The sequence below is a fragment of the Erithacus rubecula genome (assembly GCF_903797595.1).
Source record: "Erithacus rubecula genome assembly, chromosome: 3".
Classification (NCBI taxonomy): domain Eukaryota; kingdom Metazoa; phylum Chordata; class Aves; order Passeriformes; family Muscicapidae; genus Erithacus; species Erithacus rubecula.
This window is the reverse complement of record NC_136689.1, coordinates 23,515,386-23,541,425: the sequence shown is the minus strand read 5'-3', so window position 1 is coordinate 23,541,425 and position 26,040 is coordinate 23,515,386. Positions and strand designations below refer to the sequence as shown.

The following is a 26,040-nucleotide window of genomic DNA, read 5'->3' as shown; positions in this document are numbered from 1 at the left end:
GGGACAGTATTTTCCACCATGTATTTCACAGACAGCAGACTGAATCAGATACTGTGCAGTTCAGTGCTGAGAAATCTGCACATTAACTTGCTCCAACCATTTTGCTGCTTCAGCAGTATATTTTTCTTAAACCTTTGAGTATTTTTTTTTCTAAATTGCATTTGATGTAGTTTTTCTTTCTCAAGAATGACAGCTCTGAATGTTAAATTATACTGCAGATAGTTTCACCCATGCTTAATTTTGTATACATGATTCTGTTCTGATTTCAGTAGGACTAATAACATCTGAGAATTGATCATGTGCAGAAGTTCTTGCAGACTTTGCTTATTTTTATTTTTATGTAGAGGAAACAATTATTTGAAATTGCCAGTTTTTAAATGGCTTGTGCTTTTAGATTCTAGGATCAATATCAAGACCTCCACTCTAAGCATGACCCCAAGCCACATTTGAAATACAGCTTGCCTGGCATACAAATTAATTCCTTGCAGTTCCAGTCTTAGATGTGGGTTTTGAATTAATTTTCTGGTATGTGAGGAGGGCAGATGGCATTTGATCTTCTTCCTAGAGCCCTCTAAGAGGAGTGATTACATATTCCTGGCTTGAATATAACTTCCATTGTGTTGTAATTCCTGAGGGGATGTCATGGGGAGGTCACTTAACTGGAGGAGACCTCATGATTAGGAGAGCCTAGCATTATGCATAGCACTGCAGTAGAGCAGGTAACATTCTTGAGCTCAAGCTCCTTTGAAAGCAGTGCAAAGACAGTTTGTGTTTGGATGATTGCTTCTGTCCTGAACAATCTCTGCCATTCCATGGTGTGGTTCTTGGGCTATGCTGGCAGCTCCTGCTGAAATGCAGACTCACAGCAGCCCTGCTGGGTACTGCCCTGCTTCTGTACAGAGCTTGTACAACCAAGGGGTTTGATTTTCTGGGTGCTAGTGGTTCAACTGCTGTTGAAGCAACCCTTTGAAAAATTAACAGAATTAGGACTAGAGAAATCTCAAATTTATTTTTAATTTAATTTATTAATTTTATAATGAAATTCTAACATTAAACAAGATCTGATTTTCCCCTCCCCACTTAAACAAACCTGCAGTGGATACTCCACAGCATTTTACCTTTTCATTCAAATCCTTTAAAACATGTGCAATATCTATTACTTTTATTTAATAGTCAGTGTCACAGTGGTTTGTGGCTCTGTTTGCTGAGAAGCAACATAGTTCTGTCACTATTGTCACTCTTGTGCCTCTCCTTTGCTTTCAAAATGAGTCTAAAATTAGAAAGAAAATTAATCTTTTCCAGTTTGTTTCATGAAAGATCTGTCACCTTGCAGGGATAAAAAATGTAGAGAAGATCATACATAATTATACTAATATCCAGGCTTGTTCTGTATTTCTTACAAATGAACACTTAATCATAGTAAAACCTTGGAGTACAGTAACCACTGAGAAGAACCCACTTGCAGGCAGTTCAGTTATCCTAGATATTTTAACTTTTAGATTAATATCCTTGTATCCTTGCATATTTTATTCATGAAGGTGTATGTTTCAAAAAATAATGTCACAAATGTTGCATCTAGCTCCCAGTTTTCACTTCCCCTACTTTTACAGATTCCAAGATATTCTTGAAAACTACTTGTGTTGTAGCATTTTTTAAATTCATTCATGGATTGAGACTTCAATGGGGCCAGAGCTTAAACTAAATAGTAGTCTCAAAGATGAGAATTCCTGGCATCCCAACACTTTTTCCTTCAAAAAAATGTAGATTACCATGTAGATTTTTTTCCTGTAGATGAATTTAGATCTTACAGTATTGATGGAGTGTGGTTAGAGCCAGCATGGGGAAATGGACAAACTAATCTGTCCTTATGGTGGTTCTTAGAGATAACAGAAGAGAAAGAATACACATGTATGGCAGAACACTTCTGTCAGAACCAAAATATATTATTTTCACATATATCCCTTTTTTAATTGTATTCAGCTATAGACTGGTCAAGAAAACTCTAATATCCTGACTTGAAGGTAGTACTGCATTAATTAAATTGACCTTACTTTTGAAATTTTACATTAGTGACTTTACCTTTCAAATTTTATATTAGTGATTGAATGTTCATCAGTTTCAAAATAAGGAGGCAAGGTGCTTAAAATGGATAAGTATTCCTAAGTTGCTAATTTAACTTTCACTGATGTTTTGTTTATATAATTTTCATTTTTGCGTTGTTTTGTAATTTTATCTTTTTTACTCCAGATCACTGCATATAACAGGCGTACCTTTGAAACAGCAAGACACAATTTGATCATTAATATAATGTCAGCAGAAGGTATGTACAGAATATAACTGGTTGTATTTTTAACTGAATCAGCAAATCCTTCTTACAGGCTCCTGCTTTTGAAGATAATGCTGTAAAATAGTTGTCTGGTGTTCAAATCAAATGCAGGGGCACAGGGGAGAAGTAAGAGAATTTTTCCTGCTTTAATTAATTTTGGTTTTATAATCCAGATTATTTCTGTCATTCAGGACTGCTTTTCTTCACTCACAGTAAAATGTTTGTTTTTCATTAAACTGCTTGTAATTCAATATTCCCCTTGTCTTTTTGAAAAGATCTTACATGAAGGATTTCACTGTCTTTCTGCATGTTGTTTAGTTTTCTCAGATCTGTGTGTGCCTTATGCAATGAACAATTGTGTAGGCAGAATCAGAAAACAGCAGACATATTGGACATTTTGGCCTTAAAATTAGTTCTCTTTATTACATTTACATTCAGCATTGTCGTGAGCTGGAATCCATTGCTGTAGATTGGTTTTGACCCCCAAATTAGCATAAATGTAATTATATATCTTTAATGAAGTTTTACCAGCGGAGACTCTAGTCTGCTTTTTCATCTCCCTGTTGTTTTGTAAATGACTAAAGGTTTTCAGCTCAAGTAGCAGCTAGTGGTACTCTCTATTGAATTAAACATAATCACAGTATTAGGTTCAAATCACTAGTAGTAGGTTCAAAATGAGCTAATTGAAACACAAGATTTTTGGAAAGGTAAATCAATCTTGAAGTAATATTATATTAATTCATTAATTACTCCAGATATTGTGAAGATTTATTTTTGGACTTCTGGAGCCTTATTTAATGGAACACTCTTTTTCATCAAAAATAGATTTTCCTTTACCATATCAAGCTGAATTCTTCATAAGGAATATGAATGTAGAAGAAATGTTAGCAAGTGAAGTTCTTGGTGACTTCCTCGGAGCAGTGAAAAACGTATGGCAGCCAGAACGCCTGAATGCTATAAACATTACTTCAGCCCTTGACAGGGGAGGGAGAGTTCCACTTCCAATTAATGACATGAAAGAGGGGTAAGCATGTGTCAGATGATGTTTTTTAATCACTTATTTTTTTTTTTTTGTTACTGAGAAGCCTAATATTTTTTCAAGTATTCTAGAAACTTTACAATTGCTATTTTATGTTTTGGAATTAAATATGTAAATAATGTTCTGAACAGTATTTAACTGGAAAGTAATAAGGATTCAGCTCTTTCAAATATAGTTCTCACAGTGCTTTTCCCTGGTGAAAGGAAAGATGCCTAGTTTTTTTAGATAATTTTAGATATTTTGGGGTCAAATATATAAGTATAGAAGAAAGGGATGAAGGTTCAAAATATGGGATGTGTGCTGAAAATACTGTTTTTTTCAGGATCCTTTTGTGTCTCTGGAGTTTTCAAACACATTTAAAGAAGGAAACTGAATCCTGTACTAGACAAAGCAATAGCAGTGTCACATAATATGAATAGCTAGACTTCAAATATTTAGTTAGATAATGCCTACTGTAGCAAGTGGCAACTGGGGCCTAATTTCTGTTTCAGAATCCATTGGTACATTATTACCTGGTGCAGCAGATGTATTTTACAGCAGTGTTCCATATACCTAAATATGTCAATGAATAATACAATCAATGTAGTAGTGCTTATTTTATGTATGGTAATGCTAAATCAAGTATTAGGTTTACCTTCAGCTTTCAGTGTTCTGAAGCAAATTTTGTTGGCCAGACATAGCTACAGTATGGAATCCTTCAGAAGAAGCTGAGGATTAGCATGTTCTATCTGTATTAGGTTTAGCAACAACCAGTCATTGTAAATTTATTTTGAAAACATGGGAAGAAATTCTAAAAAATCTATGATGAGTAAGATTGCAGGTTTCCTTAAAATAAAATGATGCTATTTTAATACATTTTTCAAAAATAGTACTGATTACTTACATGAGGAAGCCACACTTGGAGCTCTTTGACTTCATAGAAATTGGCTCCACTGATGGTAATGAAACATTTACATTAGCAAGCAAACCAGAATATGTTGTAATAAGCAGCTAAGAAAGTCCTTTTGATTTCAGTCTGTTACTTGTATGCTTAAAGAGATGAAAGTATGCTACGAAGGAAAATTATTTTAAAAAGTAATTTCAATCTTTAAGTAACAGCTGAATGTTACTGTGCACAATTTGGATGATGTTTGGAGGAGTACATCATTGTCCTTTGGGGATTTGTGAGACATCCTGCTGGTCTGTCACTGATCTCTTTCTGCAGTGTGTATGTGATGGTTGGGGCAGATGTTCCTTTCTCTTCATGTTTACGAGAAGTGGAGAACCCACAAAATCAGCTGAGATGCAGTCAAGAAATGGAGCCTGTAATAACCTGTGATAAAAAATTTCGTACTCAATTCCATATTGACTGGTGTAAAATCTCTTTGGTAAGTTACTTTACTATTGCATAAAAGTGATGTTTGTAGAAGTACAGGTAAGAGTTTTGCCAGTCTGATCAGACAGCATTGCCAATTTCACTTTACTGTGACTGATACTTTTTTCCACCTAGCAGACACTCTTAAGATTGTGAAAGGATTTTACCATGTAGGCTAAATTCTGTTAGAGTTGAGCCCCAGTGAAACTACTGTATTTGTTTTCACTAGCAGTGAATTCTATAAATGGCCAGAGAACTCCAGGGCTTAAAAAATTCAAAGTAATGAGAAGTGTAGTTCATTAATTCAGAATGCTGATACTGCTGGTTAGACTCCCTAAAAAGTGTGTGCACATATATATATGTGTTTTTTCAGATACTGATTCTACAATGACCAGATAATACTTTGCTGTCAAAAAACTGTTTCTGAAAATTGTCCAGAACATATTTTAGAAATAGAAACATAAATAGAAAAATGAATTAAAATAATATTGACTAATTAAATAATAAATAGGAACATTCTTCTCAGCCAAATTTAAAAAAAAAATGATAACCACACACTGGAGTATTTGCCATGAAAGGAGAATAATTCCCAGAGAGGCATTTTAAGGTTGTTTTTTTTATTTTAGTTCCTGTAAGGAAAATCAAGAAATAATACAGTATAGGAAGAGAATGTTGCAGGTAAATCTAAACAATGATGGTGAAGGTATATAAAATAAACTTAGGCAGTTATTGAGCTGCTTCAGACATTACCCAAGAGAAAGCTGAAAGGGAGATATACACTGGATGGAAAAAATTTATTGATTATAAAAAACTCTATTCATACACAAAATTGATTGGATAACTTCCAGTCCTTTCTACTTATACACTATAAATTAGGAAAGGTTCTAGAAAGTTGGAGAAAACTTGTTTCTAAAGAATACCTAGATTATTTGCTTTTTATTGGCTTTCTGTTGAGAAATTGTAAAAGGCCCAAGTGTACACAGCAATACTTACCAGCACCTGAAAAGTAGCAGAAGGCAGCTGGTCTTTGGCAAGAACAAATTATGTCAAATCTTCCATTTCCTTCTACAAGGAAGAAGTAGAACCAAAGTAGATCAGCAAATGTCATTCCTTCTTGGTAAGGTTTTTTGATGCTGTCTCACAAACAAGCTCAGGAATATGATCTATTTGAAGCTAGGAACTAGTGGAGAGCTGGTTGGTAGCCATAGTCATAGCAGAATGAATAATAATTCCTGTCTGTTCCTCATTAATAGCTGGATTACAGAATATGCTTATTGAATGACATTTGTAGTTCCCCATGAAAGTGAAAGGATCTGTGGGTGCGTTGAAGACATGATGGAATTCAGAAAGGTCTTGAGAAATTGGAGAAACAGTCTTGGAAAACAGGATGAATTTTAAAAGATGCAGGAGAGGGATAGTGCACTAATGCAAGAACAGTCATCAGTGCCCATGCAGAAGGAAAAGAAGCTGGTTAGGAGTACTTCCTCAGAGAAAAACGCCTGATAGTGGCAGTGGCTCATAAACTAATCATGAAACAGCATTGTCATGCTGGTTTGAGAAAAGCAGAGATCACCCTGGCATGTGTGACAGGAACAGGCTTTCAGAGAAGTGTTATTTTCTGCAGCAGCTATAACACAACCTTCTGGAATTCAGCACTTCTTTTGGCGGTGTGCCACAGTAACTGAATTTAAACTGTCTTAAGGGTGTTTACTGTTGCCAGCAGCATTTCTGCTGTAACCTGCAGCATCAAAGGGAAAAGGGAGCCAAGCCTCTCTCTATCTAATCAGTCTGCTTTTCACAAGGCAAGTTGAGAGACAGGATCTATGGGCTGGGAGGGAGTTGAGCTCTGTTTCCCATATCCACAGTTTAAACAAGTGATAGAAAATAAAACCAACATATCCTCATCCTCATACTGTTTATGAGGTGGTGTTGGCAGTTAGCTGCCAATCAAAGAGTGGATTTAGTTTGGGGGGTCCCACATTCTGCAAGGATGGGCAGTGTAATAAATGCTCCATTTGAAGCTGCTGTCTGACAGCTTGGTCTCATATGGACCACCGTCAGTCACATCAATAAGTGCATATTTTTTGTGTGTTGTTAGGGTTTGAGATTCAGCTAAGCAGCCAGGTGGAACTCAGTGTCCCTAACATAAAAGATACTTGGGAATTAATGAGCAGAGAATATATAAATTAATTTTTGTTTAACAAACACTTACATATATATGTGTTTGTGTATGTGCACATTTGAGGCTCAGCAAGATTTCTGGAATTTCATAAAAATCTCTTCACCCATTGCCTAAGCTCTAATACAGCATTTTATGACTTGAAGTGTGAATTTATGAAGAAGTGACAATCATTTGCAAGATTTCTCAATGAGAAGTCAGATGAAAGGTCAAGCATGTAAGCAAATATATTTTATTTGTATTAATGATCTGGAGATTAATGGTCTTAAAGCTTGCACTGATAAAATTTGACTGTAATATCTAACTGAAGATAACAAAACAAATGGATGCAGAAAATTAAGTCATCTGGGAATGGCATGTAAAAGCAATAGGAAATCTAGTAGCAAAACGGGTTTGTATTTCTAGGATCATTGGGTACACACACACACACACACACAAATCATTACCAGGAATGCAGCTTTTGGAGGCTAATTGAATTTGTGTGAGGGAGACAATGAGCTGTTTTCGGCAGCTCAATTGATGGCTCTTGATTTTTTGAGCACTGGATGTAAAGTGTGATATGAAGGAGCAGGAGGAACAACATCGTAGGTATGTGAGTCTTAATTTTTGCCACCTTTATACAAGAGAGGACAGTCTTGTTATTTAGGAAGATTAGTAAGAAATGGATTAATTAATCAGAAAGAAATCAGAATCAGTTAATTAGTTTGCACTAAAGATGTTTCTGAATTTGTAATCAAATACTGTTTGTGTGAAATGTGCTTAAAATTAATCTGTAAAAGACATGGTATTTCTAGTAGGCACAAAAGAGAGTAGTAATATTATAACATTACTTATCACACTGGTCAGAAGCTTAATAAAATGTAAGCTTCTATTATATTTTAAAAAGTGGTTGGATTAAATTGTATAGAATTTGTAAAATGTGTAATATGGATCTTTTTATGTGTTCTAGTTAGTTAAATAACTGCCTGCTTTTACATTCTGTTACTTTGTTATTTAATTGTCTTTTTTTCTTCTTTTTTTTTTCCTGGGTATCAGGTTGACAATACCAAACAAGTTTCCACCTTTCAGGAAGTGATTCGTGGAGAGGGAATATTACCTGATGGTGGAGAATACAAGCCACCTTCTGATACACTGAAAAGCAGAGACTATTACTCGGATTTCCTAATTACACTGGCAGTGCCCTCGGCAATAGCACTGGTGCTTTTTCTAATTCTTGCCTATATCATGTGCTGCCGACGGGAAGGAGTGTGAGTACTTTAACATGCTAATAAGTAACTCTTGACTTTTCTAAGATTATAATGCATAGAAAGTTATTTGTTAGAATATCTCCATTCAGTTCATTATAAACATTTGAAACAGGCCAAAAGGTACCTGCTTGTAATACTGCAGTATTGTACACTTAAGCACGTGCACTAATTTCTAAGCAAGTGGATGTAGGGCCTTTAGTTGTTCTAGAAAGGGTTAAAATACCCACCATATGCACAAAACTCCCCAAAATCTCCACATGTGCACAGGTCTCCAAAATGCCCCCTGGAAATAAAATAGTAATAAAGGATCATTGATTCAGGAGAATATTAAGTAATTTCTAAAATGCTAACTTTCATAACATAAACCTGGTTGAGGAGATTAGCTGAATTTAGACATATTATCAAAGAAAAACACCTAAAAAGAAAGCAGCAAGTAACGTGATTTCTGCCATTTCTTACACAAACTACAATTTCATTTTGTCACAGAATTTATTTTAGCCAGAAGCTTGTTCTTTAACCTGCATTTTTCATTTCCCTGTGTGTCTGTGTGTCTGTCACCACTATCACCTCTCTACGTGCGCTCATCAAGGCCTCACCATAAACCCCGTTGCAAATGCTGCCAAGTTGCATTTAGCAATAACCCTGTCAGCATTTCTACATCATGTACTGTTTCCATCATCAGATAGATTAATGTTCCAACTATCAATGCTATTATTTAATTCATAAATTTTGTTTTGTTTTTAGGGAAAAGAGAAACATGCAAACACCAGAGTAAGTGTCTTCTTTCCTGTTATTTTTCTTTTACCATTTAATTTTCATTCTCAGTAGCTCGTCATGCTTCATACATATGTGTCATAATCTTCTTTCATTCTCTCTAATTCATGGTTTTAATTCATAAATGTGAAAGCTGCTTTTAAATCAGAGTCTTGGCAAAGATAGAAGACCACAATAAAAAGGGTTTGAAATTAGAGACTGTCAATTCAAAATAAAATAGTGCTGTTAGAATAAATACTTTAATATGCAATTAATACTCCTGGTTATTGGACTCTTGAACCTGTCTCTTAAAGGCAGTGAACAGGAAAAGAAACATCCTGGAAGGTATCCAGTGCCTATAACATGGAGTGTTTTAAAATTGATTTACAAGCTTTAATGAATCTACCACAAGAATCAGGAGTTAACCAAAACTTTAGCTGCAGCAAATAAATGGAACATCAGTCACAAACTGCACAGTCTTGAATCCCATGTAAAATATCTATTCAGAGAGAAAAATCTAATAGAATAATTACTGCCTTAAAATTAAATAAATTAAAATTTATTAATTTAACTATGTGAAAGTTGTAATTGTTGCACTGTAGTCCGTAGCATGCATCAAAGTCCTTGTTCTTTAATAATAATGATAATTGAAAAATTCGTTCTGTTTTGATAGAGCACTTAAAGTATGTATTCACTCTTTTATTTCCTTCTGACACAGCATCCAGCTGGTGCACCACAGTGCTATCCAGAAATCAACCAAAGAGCTGCGTGACATGTCCAAGAACAGGGAGATCGCGTGGCCGCTTTCCACGCTGCCCGTGTTCCACCCGGTGACGGGCGAGATCGTCCCGGCCCTGCGCGCCGACAGCTACGACAACACCAGCATGCCTCTGATGCAGACACAGCAGTAAGTGTGCAGCTCCCACAGGCCCTCCGTGCTCTCTGCTGCAGCACCTCACTCTGGGCTCAGTGCTTGTCCTCCGAAATGTGCTCCTTAGGGGAGGATTCAGTAGTTCTGACTCTCTAGTTCAAGGTTGCTCTGCTCTATTTTAGACTGTCTCTTGACCCGTATCTTTGGAGTTTGGACCACCAGGTTGTTGGTAGTTTTATACCAGAAAGTCTAGACTTTGTAGGTGGTTAGTCATGTACCTGTCACACAAGGTTGGTGTTTGAAAAGTTGACATTGAACAGAAGAGCATACTCCATTACATAGATAATAAATTCAGATTTGCCAAGAAAAATAACTCATAGCTCTCTGCTGCTTCCATTGTTACCACTCTTTCCAAGACAGAAACCAGAAAAATAATTAATTGCTGTTCCTTGGAGTTCATTTGTTGTAACTTAGTGCAACTAGTGAGGCAGACCCAACGCTTTGCACGTGTTCTAATTCAGACAGATCCATAGAGCTGTTGCAGAGAGGCATTTCTGGAAAGGTTTGGTTGAGGTGCCTGGGGCTGGGCAGATCTGAGGCAGTGGTCTCAGAAGTGGCTGGCATTTTTCAGTGCTGTGCTGTAACACCAGCTCCATCTGGTACCTCCTCTGCTGGCAGGCCTGCATGGCCCTGATGGTACTAGTCCTTTGCCAGCTCTAGCTCAGCCCTAATTTACACATGCTTGTCCTAAATTCCCTCCACAATGTAGACCTGTGCTGAAGGAATGTTTTCTGCTCCCTGTCCCAAAAGCTCAATTCTCCATAAAGGACAGCTGTATAAATTATTCCTTGTACAAGTGCTGCAAAGTGCTCTGCCCCCATCTTTTACTGCTTCTTCTCTATTCAGAATAGCAGTATTTATGACTGAGGTGCCAAATCCTGTACCAAAGGCTTTCTTGAGTTGTACATAGGGTATTTATCTGCTTCACCAACATTGTAACCCTTAATTCCTTTTTGTAAAAACACCTCTATCTGGTAGCTGCTAAAATAGACACTTAAGCAGGGCACAAAAATGCAACTTTGCCTTTATAAGTGAACTGGTCTGACACGTGGGAGAGGCTGACCATACATTCATTCCACAGCCAATTACTACATTGCAAATGCTGTCACCCTTGCTGTAATCATGGACAATGGAATGTTCACTTACAGAAACCAAACTTTACTTAACTTCAGAAACCCACAGTGACTCTTGTTGCCTCTGGCATTTCACCAAGTCTGAGTCTTTGAATGTAGCTGACAAGTGGAATAATAAGAACTACTTTCACACTAATTGTCTTTATTTCATGGTCTTGGTTAACCTTTGGACATCTGTATTTGCATAGTGAAAATAGATTATTGCTTCATTAGCAAAAAAAATGAAGTGTAAATACTGATCTTTCATCATAATACACTTCAGACTTTGTATGGAAGCATTAAAGATATTAAATGGTTTTTTATAGGAACCTGCCACATCAGACTCAGATTCCACAGCAGCAGAGTGCAGGTCAGTACTCAGAAACTACTGTAATTATTAAGTGACCAACATGGAGAAAACACTAGCCAAAATGTATACAGTCTGTGGACAGTGGAAATAACTTTCAAACAGAGTAAAATATTACAGAATTGTCATTCCAGATTTTTTTTTTTTTGACATCTCAGTAAAAATTTTGGCATGGGATTGATTAAACAAGGAAGAAATGCTGTGTTAGGACTCTGCATGAGAGGCTGGAATTTGGTTCAGCTTACTTAGAAACCTCAAATGATTTCTGTTACAGGAAGCTACAGCCAGATTCCCAAATGCAGTTACATGGATTGGATTCTGACACTTGATAGGAAATCTAAATTCATAATTCCCACCAATATTAACTAGCTTTGAAGAAGAAACTCTTGATTGCAGTTATTAGGCATAAAGTGTTGATACTGGGGAATCTGTGGTGAGGCACATCAGGGTTCAGGTTTCCTGTGTCCTAATCATCACTTTTATATCACTCACAAATATTCATGCACTGATTGAGGTCAGGAATGACCCATCAGACAGACTGTGGACTAAGACTGACTGTCCTCTCTACTTAGCATCTCAGGTTTGAGAAAAACCTACAGCCATAGTCATGTGAGGGGGCTTAAGGACTACACAGGGAAAAAGGAGAGGCCAAGTATAATTTTTAAATATTCAAAGAGATATTTAATCAAAACTCTAGAGAGATACATATGCTTTGAACATAATGTGAGAACTACAACTCCAAGTAGAAGATTTGTTTTAACTTAGGAGTTACATAAGCAACTCTTCCTTTTCACTGAAAATCCTTCTTCTTCATTACTGCTTTCGGGGATTAAAGGAGAATTTCGTATGACAACATTTCAAAGATTTGAGGCAAGTATATCAAAAATGTTTCTCTCCATGTAGGTTTTGTTATGTGGAAATTAAAAACACAGGTATAAAAAGTCTGACAGCAGGTAGCTTTGCCATTTGTGTTCTTCACTGTACATGACCCTGGCAGTCAAAGCTGTGATCCAGAGCCTCCAGCATTGGTTTGGGTTGACATTTAGCACAGCTCTTCTCACTCACTGCTTAGAAGGCAGAATAAAAGTATTACACAGGTGCTGCTTTTCTGATATGACTGTTTCATTTCAAGAATTCCAGTCTATCTTGCAGCAAATAGGATGCAAAATCACCAGCTAATACTGTACAGTGACAGAATGAGGCATTTTTGCAAAGGTGTGAAATACAAGCTAGCATGGGTCTATCACTTTTGAGTTGCACAGAAAAACTGTCCTAAAATTAGATCTTCTCCTGTGTCTGTATTTTCTGTAGTACATTTTTGTTTTGTACAGTACAACTGTTCTTTCATATTCATCACAGATCCTGCCTGTGGCAAGATCTCAGAAATCCAGGGGGGCAGAATGTATTTGGGACAGAGGGTGTCTCCTTCCCTTGGTTTATAATGACACCTTGCTTTGTAGCTCAGACGTACAGGTGACCCTGCAAGCACTTCCATGAAATGATGGCATGTGCCTTTTGCAGCTTTTCTGAAAGGATATCCAGACTCCCTTGCCAGAATGTTAGATTTTTAGAAAGTTATGATTTAAAACAAAATTCAGGCACTACTAAGAATTTTTTACTAGCGTAAGTACAAACTTAGCAATTGATTTTATTGATCTGTTAAAGTAAGAAATTCACAGAAATAGAACACTAAGCCAAAAAACCTATAGAATGAGACATTGTTAAATTTTCTTATTTTCCTATAGAAAACTCGCAGTAATATGCTCAGGGAATTTAACATACTATCAGTAACAGCTGTGAATAGGAAATTTCTATTTTAAATCTTCAGTAGACCATATTTAGTAATTTGAAGAGCAGACCATGGATAATAACTGTTGTCCATTTTGGGATCTGTCTGAATCCCCAGTAAGGAATAGTTTTATTTTAACCTTATATTAAAAGGCAGACTTAGTAGCTGACATAATACTTGACTATTTCACAAAGTTAAAAGTTAATTGGTTAAGAATTGTGTGAGAGGTGACCACTCACATCTAATGTTTATTACACTGATGAAAATTGCTACTGGTCTGCAATATGAACAGATTAATTAGGTTTCATAATTGTCTGTCAGTAGGCAGAATTCATGAGGACTGTTTAAGGTGCTTAGATGAAAAAGCTTATAGGGTATTCCTCTAATGTAAGAGACTAAATATTGCATGTACACCATGTGCCACCTTTTCTGTTTTGTGCCTCAGCCTCCCTATGAAGTCTCTTACATCCCAAATAGAAAGATAAATTCCCAGTTAAACAATCTTTTCTCAGACCTCCCCCTTCCCAGAAGAATGCTTTGTCATGTATATGTCATCTTTTAATCCAGGTTGTACTTGTAGCATTTCTTCAATGTGGTTGTTGATAAAGGAATAATAAATACTATTTATGTGCTGTGCTCATACTTTACAGTTGAGTACTGTTGAAGCATCATGTGCCACTGATGGATTATATAAATTCTCATCTATTTGCAGGTAAATGGTATTCCTGAGGAAAGAAAACTAACAGAAGCAATGAATTTGTAATCAAAGGCGGCAGCAAATTGTCTCACTTCCTTATTTGTTCTGGTTGATGCATGAGTTTTTCTGGTGTATATTGTGCATGCCCACAGTATTATGATGCTTTCAGTGCCAGGAGTACAATCACTTCCATATAACTGATGTACTGTATCCTTTTGTACTTTGGACATTTTTGACAATTTGTAAACACTGATAACTTTTTATATTTGTTACATTCAGAAAGTAATCTTTAATGTATATATATACATATATGTATGTATGTGCATATATATATGTATTAATAAATATCAAGCTTTATTCTGTCTTGTGATCTCTCCTGAAAGTTTTAACAGGGAAATCAAAACTTCAGAGATTCAAAGGATTTCAGACTGTTAATGGGATGACATAATTGCCTAACATTTGCACAGGAAAAGGAGTAGTGTACAAGTATGAAAACTTGTGCAACATGATGAGGCTCAGAAATAGTATTGCACATATATTAGGTATTAATTTTTTAGAGATTACCAAATATAATGAGAAAAGTTATTTTTGAAAAATAAATAACCCTCCAGAGAAAATAGCTAAAACTACTCACGATAAAAATTGGATTTCTGTTCTTTTACCACATATTTATGCTATTTCAAAACTTGCAAGCAATAAATCATTTAAAATCTGTCCATTCATTCATCTGGTTATGTTAGAAGAAACTATTACAAACTACTGTAGGGAAAAATTAATGTCTGCAAATAAGCAAGGGTTTGATACAGTATACCTGAACTAACTCCTTAAAAACACTCTTTGAATTTTTTTTTTTTATATTCCTAATAAACAGCCCCAATGTTGTTTATTTTTTATATCCTCCACTTTTTTTTTTTTTTTTTTAAGTGAAACTGTTGTGGGAGAATTATGTACCCAGTAAATCAAGGATTATATTTTTACATCTTAAAAAAAAAGGCCTTAATTAAAGGCATGCTTTGCTGGGAGGTGGTTTCTTGGAGAGGCATTTGTCCATGCAGCTGAAACTTTAAAAATATATGGACTTTGCTAAAAGGATCTGTACTGGGGTTTCCATGTTTGTCAACAGACAACAGTAATTCATCTACTGACACTTCTCACCAGATTTTAAATGAATTTCTGATGCTTCTTTAAATCTTCAAATTTAGGGACATCACACAAGACTTCAGGGTCTGCAGCTGTAACAGCTGACTCCAAGAGTTCTTGGGGTTTTACCTCAAAGCATGGTACTGTTTTAAGCTGACACTTACCCTTTGTCTTTTTTTCTGTAATATTTTCTCTTTCAGAAGCTGTATGTTCATCAGGACATTGCATTGTAAGCAGAAAACTGCGTCTGCTTTAAAATTGCTAAATGATGGCTACATTTCCTTAGCTGAGGTTCCTGAAGTCTCTGCTAAGAGAAATTTGAGTAATTTTGGAATTTAAGACTGAGGATAAAAGGAATCTGTAAAATTAGGTCATTTTGTAAGAAGACCAAAGTAGTTGATCTTGGTTTTGTGGTTTTTGGTTTGTTTGTCTTTTTCTCTTTTTACAGTTATGACCCAGTTCTGTCAAAGCACAGAACCTTAATTGATGTTAATTTTTAAGCATCAATGGTGGGTTTGTAGGCTTGGACCTGAATGCAGGATCTCAGCAGATAGAACAAGTCCTGATCTGATTTTTAGACTAATTTTGAGCACCAACTATGATAATTATGACAGCAAAGTAAATAAGAAGTGCTCAGTTCATGGTACTTACTTGTATCTTGTCAAACCTTCAGTATCAGTTTACAAAGCTGCTCTGCATGCTCAGCACAGCCCACAGGATGTGACAGCAAATCCTGCAGGTGGTTGTTAGGCCAGGAGAGGTAGCTCAAGCTACAGGCATTCAAGTTGAGAAATTGAAGGCAGTTCCTGAAACAGGTGGAATACAGAGCCATTCCTACTCACTTTCCAAGTGGCATCCATCATGCCTTCCTACCTCATCCAAAAGCTACCAGGGAAGAGACTTCACCAGTCAATCAGCTTCCTCAGAGACACCCCCTTCTTTCCAGCAGTTTGGATGCTTAGCAGTGAAAAGCGAAACACAAAACTGCACACTGAGGTTTATAGTAAATTAAGCATTTTTATCTCTTACCCGAGGTGTAAAAAAATTGAAGTACAATCAGCATTTGGGTTCAATTAGTTTATACACTATTTTCAAATGTATCAGCTGTCAGTGTTTTGAAACCAAAATGAATGGAATGGATTTTAAATAATGATTTTTAATGCAACCTAAGATTAAACTTTGTAAATAGTTCTGGGTGTGGATCATAGTAATTTCTGATAATTCCAGGATGATATGACAATCAATGGATCTACCAGTTGAGCTGCTCCCACCTTATTTGTATTAATGTAACAGTGCCAATATACATAAGGAAATAAACTGTTACATACATGCATAAAGAATCTGTTTGTAGCAGAGGAGGCTCCACCTATTTTGGAAAGAATCTAATGATGTAGGTCACATGGGTATTAAGAATACCTGAACTATTTTATGATTGAAATCATCATTTATCTGAGGTAAGTTTAATAACAAATTATTTATTTTTACTTATTAAAACAATTACTCTGAAAGCATAGATTTATAAAGCTGGTTTAAGATGCCTAATGGCTAAAGAATTAGTAATAATTAAGACAGTAAATTCACAGTCTCTTTTAACATTATATGGTGGCAATATTAATTGATATTGTACTAAGTTGCAACCAAATTAAATAGAAAGCTCTACAGGTCTCTTTGTACATACATGAAATGTATCATCTAATAAAATGGAAAATACAGACTAGTGAAGTTTTTGTCTAATTATTTTACAAAAGTGCCTGAACAACATTGTTACAGCTTTTAATGTTCCAGCCCCAATACTGTATGGTTGGGTCTGAGACCTGGGGTGGAGTTAATGGTGCAGGTTTCTTTAACTGGGGATGATGCCTAAGCAGATGTTCTAACTGGAGAGGAGGGAGAGGATTTGCCACACCTCATGTGAGCACCTGAACAATGTATCTCCCTGGTTATAAAATCAGGAGCTTTGTGGATCACAGAATATGCCTAGGTGGGAAGGGACTCATCAACATCATGGAGTCCAACTCCCAGCCCTGCACAGGACCATCCCCAGGGGTCACACCAAATGCCTGAGAGCATTGTCTAAACGCTTGTTGGACTCTGGCAGCCTTGGTGCTGTGACCACTTCCCTGGGGAGCCTGTTCAACTACTCTGGGTGAAGAACCTTTTCCTGATATCCAGCCTGAATCTCCTGACACAGCTTTATGCTGTTTCCTTGTGTCTTGTCATTGGTCACAAGATTAAAGAGACTGGTACTTCCATTGCTGAGGAGTCCCTTCTATTGAGAGTGGGATTTAAGTAGCTCAAGTAGAACCTAAATTCCTTAACTGAAGGAAGTCTTAAAGATGGGTTTGCTTTCTTGATGTTGCCAGACCAAAGAAAAGCCGTGTCAGTTGCTCTGCTTGCCTGCAGAGCTCTGCTGCAGAGTTCCTGGCAGGGAACAGCATCTGGCACCTCTGCTGCAGAGTTCTGCTGAGGGCCCCTGAGCTCCAGGCTGGCTTTGGCTACTGGAGCTGTAATTCCATCAGAGCAGGGACAGTGCAATTTACTGCAGAGCCATCTTCCTGCATTGCACCTGCCTTAGTTTGTGACACAGTGAACTGCAGCACAGCTACAACAAGCAGTAGAGAGTTTTAACTTAAATGACACTGCTCCCATTACAAAAATAAGCATCCACAGCACATTTATTTAATGTTTAAATTACTTCATATTTTTACATAACCTGAAAAGAAAATATATTTATCCCACATACAGTAATAGTAAACAAGTGCAGTATTTCAAACATTAAAAATAAATCTTTTAACCAAGTCTGTACAACAGATAAATAGAGTTATATCTACAATAGTTATGTAGTGAAGAACAAAACAAAAATTATCCCTCAAGCTCACAGTTCCCTGTTGCTGATAATACTGGCATAGATGAAGGTTATGCTTGCTATCCCCCCCTGGTGTCCTACACCCTTTCCTTCAATCACTCAGGTGTATTGATCAACGAGGTTCAATTCCCAAGCATTGGAAGCAAGATGCACACAGAACAGTGGAGAATCTTTCCAGTATCTTGAAAACAGCTGGCAGGTTTAGTAAGATTGCTGAATTTGGGGGAAGTGAATGATTAATTTTTTGGTTTTTATGATGAATGACTGGTTATTCTTTAAAAGAAACTGTCCTCTGCCACACACACACACACAAAATTTGAAGTAATTATTTTCATAAATTTGTTTTGCATTCATTCACGGCTGCAAGATTGAATTCAATGTTTTACCTGGGATAAGAACAAAAACATGCATGTGATAGTATATATGGTAAAAAGTAGGGTTCATGTTGTTTATAACTATACATAATTGCACATATGCTTGGAAAATAATATTGTGCTCATGTTTTTGCCTGCTAACAAATAAGCAGAAGAAGAGTAGAATGAAAAAGCAACCAGAGGTCAAACTGTTACTTGAAACAAACCCACAACCAACCAAGAAATGTCTATAACTTCACTGATAAGTAGAATGTAAACAGCTTGTCACTGCCACACTGAAGGACTATTTCTTTCAATTATAGTTTTTGCTAAAGGAAAAAATTAGTAAGAAAATTGGACACTGCTAGAAAGGATGAAAAGAAGTGTTTTTTTAAACAGCCCCAATCTCATTTCACTTGTAATTCTGAGACAACCACCTGCATGCGACAAAGTTGACCATTCAATCCCTCCTCATGAAACCATCAGATTAACTTGCATCCTCTTAAATGAAAATGCTATTACAGCATAGAATATGGCACCAGTTCCCTAATGGGAACTAATTTAAGGTCACCTACAAACAGGGAGATGGTCAAAGATCGTCATTCCTTAAGATTTCATGGAGTGGATATGATGGGATTCCATCTGACTGAAAAATGTTGGAGGGTCTTCCAAAAATTTCCCATCTTGAACTGAGTCTCTGAAAATTATTCATTAGTTTGTTCACTGGGATTGTACACAGAACTACACACAGTTAAATGAATTAGTGAAAAATTTATGAAAAAGCAAACAATTTCAGGAAGAAAACCCAAATCCTCTTTGTAAAAAAAATTCATCTCGGAATTCTCCATATTTGCTGAACACATCTTATATATCTTAAAAATCCCTCATAAACATTATGTAAACTTATATATAGCCAATCACTGAATTGATGATTACTCGTAGCTTCCACACATGAAGGGTTTCACGTGACATGTATTACTATTTCCACCCCAAACACTAATTTCTAACCAGCAGGTTACCGCTTTGCTCAGAGCTGTGCCCAGTGTCGATGTCTCAGCTCCCGGCTGTGCTGGGCGGGCGCGCTCCTTGCCGGGGACGGCAGCGCTCCGATCTCCGTGCTCCGAGCTCCGTGCGCTCCGAGCTCCCTGCGCTCCGAGCTCCGAGTTCCCTGCTCCGTGCTCCGAGTTCCCTGCTCCGTGCTCCGAGCTCCATGCGCTCCGAGCTCCGTGCGCTCCGGAGCAGCCCCTGGCCGTGCACTCGCCCAGTGCTGGCTGAATCCCGTGATGTGCCCGTGGTGCTGCTCCACCACCGCACTGCTTCGTGTCTCGTTTCAACAGATATGTAAACAGAAACAAACATCCAGTAGAAAAGACTCATTTTCACATGCAATTCTGTACAGTGCACTCTTGTTTCTCAGATTATTTGAGAAGGCTATTTCCACACAAAATATGTACATTTCCACAATATACATTTTCCATACGCTTAATTTAAATGTCTTCTTGTACCTCCAGTTGAGAATTTTTGTTCAGGCAGACACAAAGTAAACCTGAAGAAAGTTTCTAAGCTAATGCCTTGACTGATCTTGCATTGCTGAGAAGAAGTGTAGTCCAGAAAAAAATCCAGCTATGCATAGCAACCTCTTCAGCAGAGTTGAGTTATCTTTAGGAACCACAATCTGTGCTAGATCGTTGGTGATCTGAGAAATCTCATGTGCCACGCACACAAATATGAAAGTGCTGACAAGAACATTAAACATTGGATATCCAGGAATGAGCACCAAGATCCCCTTCGTGTCTGCTGCCAGCCAAATATGGTATTGGCAAATGAAAAGCTAAAAGAAAAATTTAAAAAGTGTTTAACAGTACTTACACATGTAAATATTTTTACTTACCAAAAACAATATAATTATTACTATTACATCAACTGACACACTTCTGCTTAAGTTAGAAGCTGTTTTCCACATCTTTGCTACAGAACAAGACCATGAGCTTGTTAAACCACACAGTGAAATGGGTTTGCTTGGCCCTTAACCAAATACAGCTCAGGGGAGCGTTGGATACATTCCATCAGAGCAGGGAAGAATCTGCCTCCCTCAGTACTGTCTCTCTGGTGAGGGTCTGAGCTGACATGCCTGCAAATAAGAGATAATGCTTCACCTGCTGATGAATGCACAGCTCCCTGGAGCTGATCAGCAGCTAAAGACCACTAGGAACGGGAAGAGTGAAATGTGATCCTTTAAAAAACCCACAAAATCCTGTACTCCATATACCCTATATTGCAATGAGTTCATCCTAGAAATGTATTTTAGTAATACGATAAGATGTTACATTTAATATCAGTAAACAGCAAATAAAATGGGAAGCAAGATAATTCCTACTGCTTCAAAATACACAATGTCACAAGGTAACACTTGCATTAAGAAGGGATTTACTTGCAATGGTACATATTTCTTAATTAGTCACAAAAAGCTTTCTTGGGCAAACACATTATTCATGTACTTACACTGGTAAGTAAAATTAATGCAAATTCTTCAACTGACCTAAATTTTTATCTTCCAGCTGCATACACCTCACAGCATACCCCAACATTTAATCCCCACTCTCACAACCTTAAATCACCCCATCCCCTAAAATAGCACAAGAATTAAGCTTGGTACTGTGAGACTGCTATTTCAGCCATGATTTTTATGTGCAACAAAAGCTATAATACTAAGAGAGATCAAACATGACAGCCAGGTATTTAGTAAGCCAATAAATGTTTTCTGTGTGTGTCACAGTCCAATCTAGACAATACCACCACCTGACATTTTTAATTCACTGTCCTTCTGGTCATGCTTACTTACCTCTAAAGAAATTTTGCCGAACCAGGCGAAGAATGAGCTATACACAGATCGAACATATCCAGGAATGTTCCTGATGAGGATGAAAGCTAAAATCTTTGTTTTTAAAAGAAAAAAATAAATAAATAAAAACAAAGAAAGTGACTGTGGATGACAAGCCAAACAAACACATAAAAGTTGTATCCATTTTCACTGCACTAAGTGAAGTGGATCACACATTAAAATTTCTTTAACAGCTCATAAAAACATTAACCAAACAAAAATAAAAATCCATGCAGTTTATACTTTACAAAGTGGGTATTGAAACAAAAAATATTGTACACACATTCTTCCAGCATAACAGGTCACATTTGCATCTCCAGTAGAATCTTGGCCTTGATGCTGACAGGTTTTACTACGTGCTTCCTAGGCATGGTCACAAAACATGTTACACCATGCCAACCTAAAATTATGTTGGCCACAAATCTCAGTTAACCCTCTATTTTTAAAGACAGGGTGTCAAGATGAACAAAATAATATGAAAATATTAAGTTCCTCTTTCTGCCCCTCAAGAGAGCAGGAAAATTAACGAGAAAAGAAACAGGGCACAAAATGGAACAGCTGGGGTACAGTGGGGCAGGGAACCCAGCAAGAACATCTAAATTGAAGAAAACCACGTGCATGGCTCTGTGGCCCACCTCTTCTCTGCCTGGAAGTGACTACAGGGTCCCACACATTGCTTCCTACACTAATACCTCCCAAACACTCCTGCTTTTCTACACCTTTCTTCTCTTCCACAGCTTTTTTCTTTTCCACTGCTATGCAGTGTCAAAAGTTGAGTTTGGCTTTAAATGGTGCATATGAAACCTACACATAGGACACCCAGATAAATCAAAACCACAATCACAGTGTTCAATTTCAGGGCTTAAAGGCAATTAAGAACAGACTAATGTAGTTAAACTCTTTTTCACTTTCAGACACAGGAATGAAGCTCAATATCTGGCATTCCATGCACAAGCACAAATATTTTAAAAAACTTTTTTAAAAAAGCTGAAATAAGAACAGACCAAATTCTATCACTGTACTCAAAAGAACTAATAATTACCTGCACAACAGAAACAGAAGGATGTAGCTCATTGCACTCTGTCTTGTTTTTACAGCTACTAGCCCAAATAGAGTAGGTCTAAAAGATATTAAAAAATTAGTCTGTGTAGTAATTATATGTAACATTTAAAAATTAAACAAGAGCATGATATTTTGAATTGCTTAAGTATTAGTTGATTCATTAAGATGTGGGACACTAAAAGAAAAAAACTACATGACTTAAGTTTTGTGGTTTTTTCAAATTCTTTGCAATTGATGAAAACTTATCTATGAATAATTATTAATACAACATTTTTTCATCAAAAATAGACATTGTGGAGATAAGAGCTAAGAGCTAATAAGATGTTATTTTTATGATCCAATTTTCTTTTAAGCTTTGCAATGAACTGAAAGAGTAATAATGTTTTCATCTACATCTGACAGAACAGAAAAATATTTTAGTGAGTAGATAGACCTGTACAGAAAAACCCAGCTGAAATATCTCCAGATAAAGATTTTTTTTTGAGGTTTGTATTAGATAATATTGACTAAGCAAGAACTTCAGAGAACTTATTTTTCAGATAATTACAAACCTGATTATACTAGGCTGTAAAAGATACTTACCAAAAAGGACACAATTGAAATAAATAATAAAACATTTGAAACTCTGTTGGAGAAAAGTGGATCTCCTTTTCCTTCTGATATTATCTGATGTTTCTGCAATGCCAGATAAATAAAAGCAAACAGCATCCCATGAAAAACCACCTGTAAAAGACGAACAGAATGCAATTAGTATTTCATGACTTTTACAAGTACTTCAGGTATAAACACTTAATAGAAATGCTACCAGATAAAGTAGTTCTAAAGCTATGTTTCACAAGGTCCTTTCTCAGATTTACTGAAGCAAACAAAACTAGACTTCCTACAGAGGATATCCATAAACTGCATTTTAACTCAACTCAAAACCTACAAATAAAGAACCTTTACTAAATGCTTCAGAGAGCATTAAAGTGAAATTTCAAGAAACTTTCAAGTACCTACTATCCCCTCTTCTATCTATGTGACCACTTCAAAAGGCTTTCTCTGGGGAAAAACCACAAGTCTCTGGCTTTCTCCAAAACTGCCAGGTGAAAGCACCCAAGAAGCAGGACAAGTGCATCCCTCTTTCCCAGACACAACTCTTCAACAATGTTTTACAATCTTATTCCCAGCTCTCACCAGCTGGCAACATGAGGCTGTTTCAGCCCTTGTCCTCTGCATTTATTTTGAGCTCAGCTCTTCAGCAGCACCACGCAGCCCACAGTGCTCACAGCAGCTGCCAGGCAGGGTGTGCAGCTGCTGGGCAGCCCCAGGAGTGACAAGACTCTGTGACCCAGAGTTCACCTCCCAGAGGGACACACCAGTGTGAGACTGATCCCATTAAGGGTAAGTTCAGCACACAAAGGCTTCCACCTTAAAAACTCCACTTACCTTTGCCCAGAAGGAAAGGAAAAAAGACCAATGTCTCCCTGTTCTATTCCCCCACACTGCAGGGTTAATAACTGGAAGGAAAGCACTTTCCCAGTGGAAGCAATTTAAAAATATGTACAAGAGTAGTCTGGTCTGGGCACCAAATCCCTGATTTTAATGTTTTAAATGCTACCTTAAAAGAAATACAACCTTAATTGATGCAACTTCCAAAACACATTATTAAGAAAGCTACCACCGTAATTTGCCTGAAGTGCTACAGGTGTTAAATTTTCACAGTAAAATTTTTAAAAAAAGAAAGATCCAGGATACTTCATACTTTATACCAGAAGCAAATAAATCAACCTTAATCTTTTAAGCAAGGCTTCAGTAGACACTTTCAGAACTAAAGTAGGTGCAGCTTAGTCTTTTATTAAACACTGGGGAAAACTCCTGTCTTCTCTGGAGGGAAGGAAAACAACCTCTCTCTACCCAGAAATTTAAATATACATTTAAAAGACAAGTAAAAATTTATGCAAATGTTACATACATAGCGATCCAGCTTCCACCTAAACCACCATTCATAGACATTTCCATTCAGTTCAAAACACTTGGACAATGGCCAAAATGAAAATATCTTCTCAAATGCACCCTGTAAAAGACAAACATGGAAAAAGCATTAACACTGATGTCAACTATTTACTAAATTTAAATCCATAACGTTCTTAATATTATGCTACCCTTATTTCATTAGCTACATGGCACTAGAAAAGTAACAGGATTCTTTGAAAGCCTTTCCCCCACCAAAAAAAAAAAAAAAAAATCTTCACATGAGAGATTTTGAGTTTTGCCTCCCCTTAAGTTATTTGCATGCCTTCCATTTTGTACTCCTCAAAGGGAGATCCAGTGACAGGCTGTGATAAGGAACATGCATGCCACAGGCTGTGATAAGGAATATGCAGTCCTAGACTACAGCTCAACAGCCTGAAAAACAGTGAGGGATTAAAACCACACAACCCCTGTGTTGATCCTGGAGTGACAAACTCTGCTCTGACTTGTGCCAGCTGTTCTTACAGCATGCAGGGAGTCACTAATTTAGCCTGAGAACCAATCTTTTGATGTGGTATCAAAGCCAAAGCCAGGTCTCTAAGAGACACAGAACTTCACTATCACCCTATCACCATATGTGTCCCCATTTGCTGGCAAAATCCAGTAACTAAGCACATAAAAAACCCACCCCAAAGACAAAGCATTCACAGTATATTGAAAATACATCAGACATAATAAACCAATGAGTAAAACACACAGCTGTGGGTTTTTCCAGCACCCACACCAATTCAAATATGAGAAGAAATCAAAATGTTCCCTTTTTTTTTTTCCTTCTGTACTTATGATACTGGAGCAAATACACAAGTTATGAGCACATCAAAAAGTAGACACAGGTAATAATATACTCTTAGGTCATTAAGGATAAATATAGTCAGGATTTACAAACCTGAGAATATGACAGAAAATATATACATGTCAGTAAGCAAATCAGTTTCAGCAGTAAACCAAAGTGCCACAGGCAGTTCCCTGAGGAAGAAATAAATTAATCATTACACTGTCATTAATTTTTCAATAGTAAACCCCAGGACACATTAAATAATAACTGACATTTATTTAGTGTAGCTATACTTTGTAATAGATCCATTCATAAATAAATATTCAAATATTACCAGCAATATTTTATAACTTAATTTTATAATTTAAATATTACTTTATGCCATTATAATAAACATTCACAGCAATTAAAAAGCTATTAAGCCTAAACTAAGCCTCATGTCTAGGACAGGAAGAAAATACATAAAGAAGGGAATTTAGGTGTTCAAACAGAAACAGTTTTAAAACCTCTGCTTTACCAAACACTCTGCACAGACAGTCCTTATTCTAGGTGAATGTAAACAAATATATACATTAAAAATGCCTTTTGTCATGTAAAACAAGTAGATTAAATACTACTAAACTTTGAAATTGCAGTTTTACTCCAAAGTTCAACTGCAGGTCATTAAGGACAAGTATCTAGCTGAAGCAAACCTGAGAGACTACTCTCAAAGCTGTCGACTGATATTAAGCTCTGCCCAAGCCTCAACATTGCAACAGAGATCATCTCCCCCTCCTGCCACTTAAACTGCCATTTACAGCTGCCTAGCAGCTGCAAACAGGGTCACAGACACTGAAAGTTATCATTGATTTTCTAGTTTCACAGTGCACTATTGCTCTAAAGTACAGAAAAAAAAAATTGAAGATATTTGCCTTTGAGATAGCTTACAAAACTACTCTTTAAGTGCATTTTTGCAGCATCTGTTCTTGGTATATATTTGGCAAATTTCATTGTCATATCTTCAGGCAATGAGGATTTAAGACTCTTAGGGTTTTAGTTCCAATTTAGGCAAATTAAACAATAAGCATTTACCACATACTTTACAGCTTTTTAATGAACAGCAACCCATAAACTGGGATTTCACTTCAATTTTTATTTAAAATATTTGTACCACAAG

General features: G+C 36.7%; 2 protein-coding genes across 13 annotated transcripts in view; one reads left to right on the top strand and one right to left on the bottom strand.

Moving 5' to 3' along the window:
* The window catches only part of SGCE (sarcoglycan epsilon), a 452,776-nt gene extending 436,130 nt beyond the window's left edge, over positions 1-16,646 (top strand). For 3 of the 12 annotated variants that reach the window (XM_079301021.1, XM_079301012.1, XM_079301015.1), the window contains 8 exons: positions 2,248-2,320; positions 3,152-3,350; positions 4,570-4,732; positions 7,934-8,145; positions 8,890-8,916; positions 9,617-9,805; positions 11,268-11,311; positions 15,135-16,646. In XM_079301021.1, coding sequence (XP_079157147.1) covers positions 2,248-2,320; positions 3,152-3,350; positions 4,570-4,732; positions 7,934-8,145; positions 8,890-8,916; positions 9,617-9,805; positions 11,268-11,311; positions 15,135-15,190 — 963 coding nt within the window. In that variant the 3' untranslated portion in view covers positions 15,191-16,646. Of the gene's footprint in view, positions 1-2,247; positions 2,321-3,148; positions 3,351-4,569; positions 4,733-7,933; positions 8,146-8,889; positions 8,917-9,616; positions 9,806-11,267; positions 11,312-13,809 lie in introns of all 12 variants that reach the window. The other 9 variants (XM_079301020.1, XM_079301022.1, XM_079301011.1 and 6 more) reach the window with 6 other exon arrangements.
* Positions 16,647-17,591: 945 nt separating this feature from the next.
* Positions 17,592-26,040, bottom strand: part of CASD1 (CAS1 domain containing 1) — a 29,052-nt gene continuing 20,603 nt past the window's right edge. Inside the window, exons 13-19 of the mRNA XM_079301006.1 lie at positions 24,996-25,075; positions 24,051-24,152; positions 22,679-22,819; positions 22,077-22,154; positions 20,996-21,088; positions 19,377-19,984; positions 17,592-19,257 (exon numbers count right to left, since the gene is read on the bottom strand). Of these exons, the coding sequence (XP_079157132.1) occupies positions 19,718-19,984; positions 20,996-21,088; positions 22,077-22,154; positions 22,679-22,819; positions 24,051-24,152; positions 24,996-25,075 (761 nt within the window). The 3' untranslated portion in view covers positions 17,592-19,257; positions 19,377-19,717. The remainder of the gene's footprint in view (positions 19,258-19,376; positions 19,985-20,995; positions 21,089-22,076; positions 22,155-22,678; positions 22,820-24,050; positions 24,153-24,995; positions 25,076-26,040) is intronic.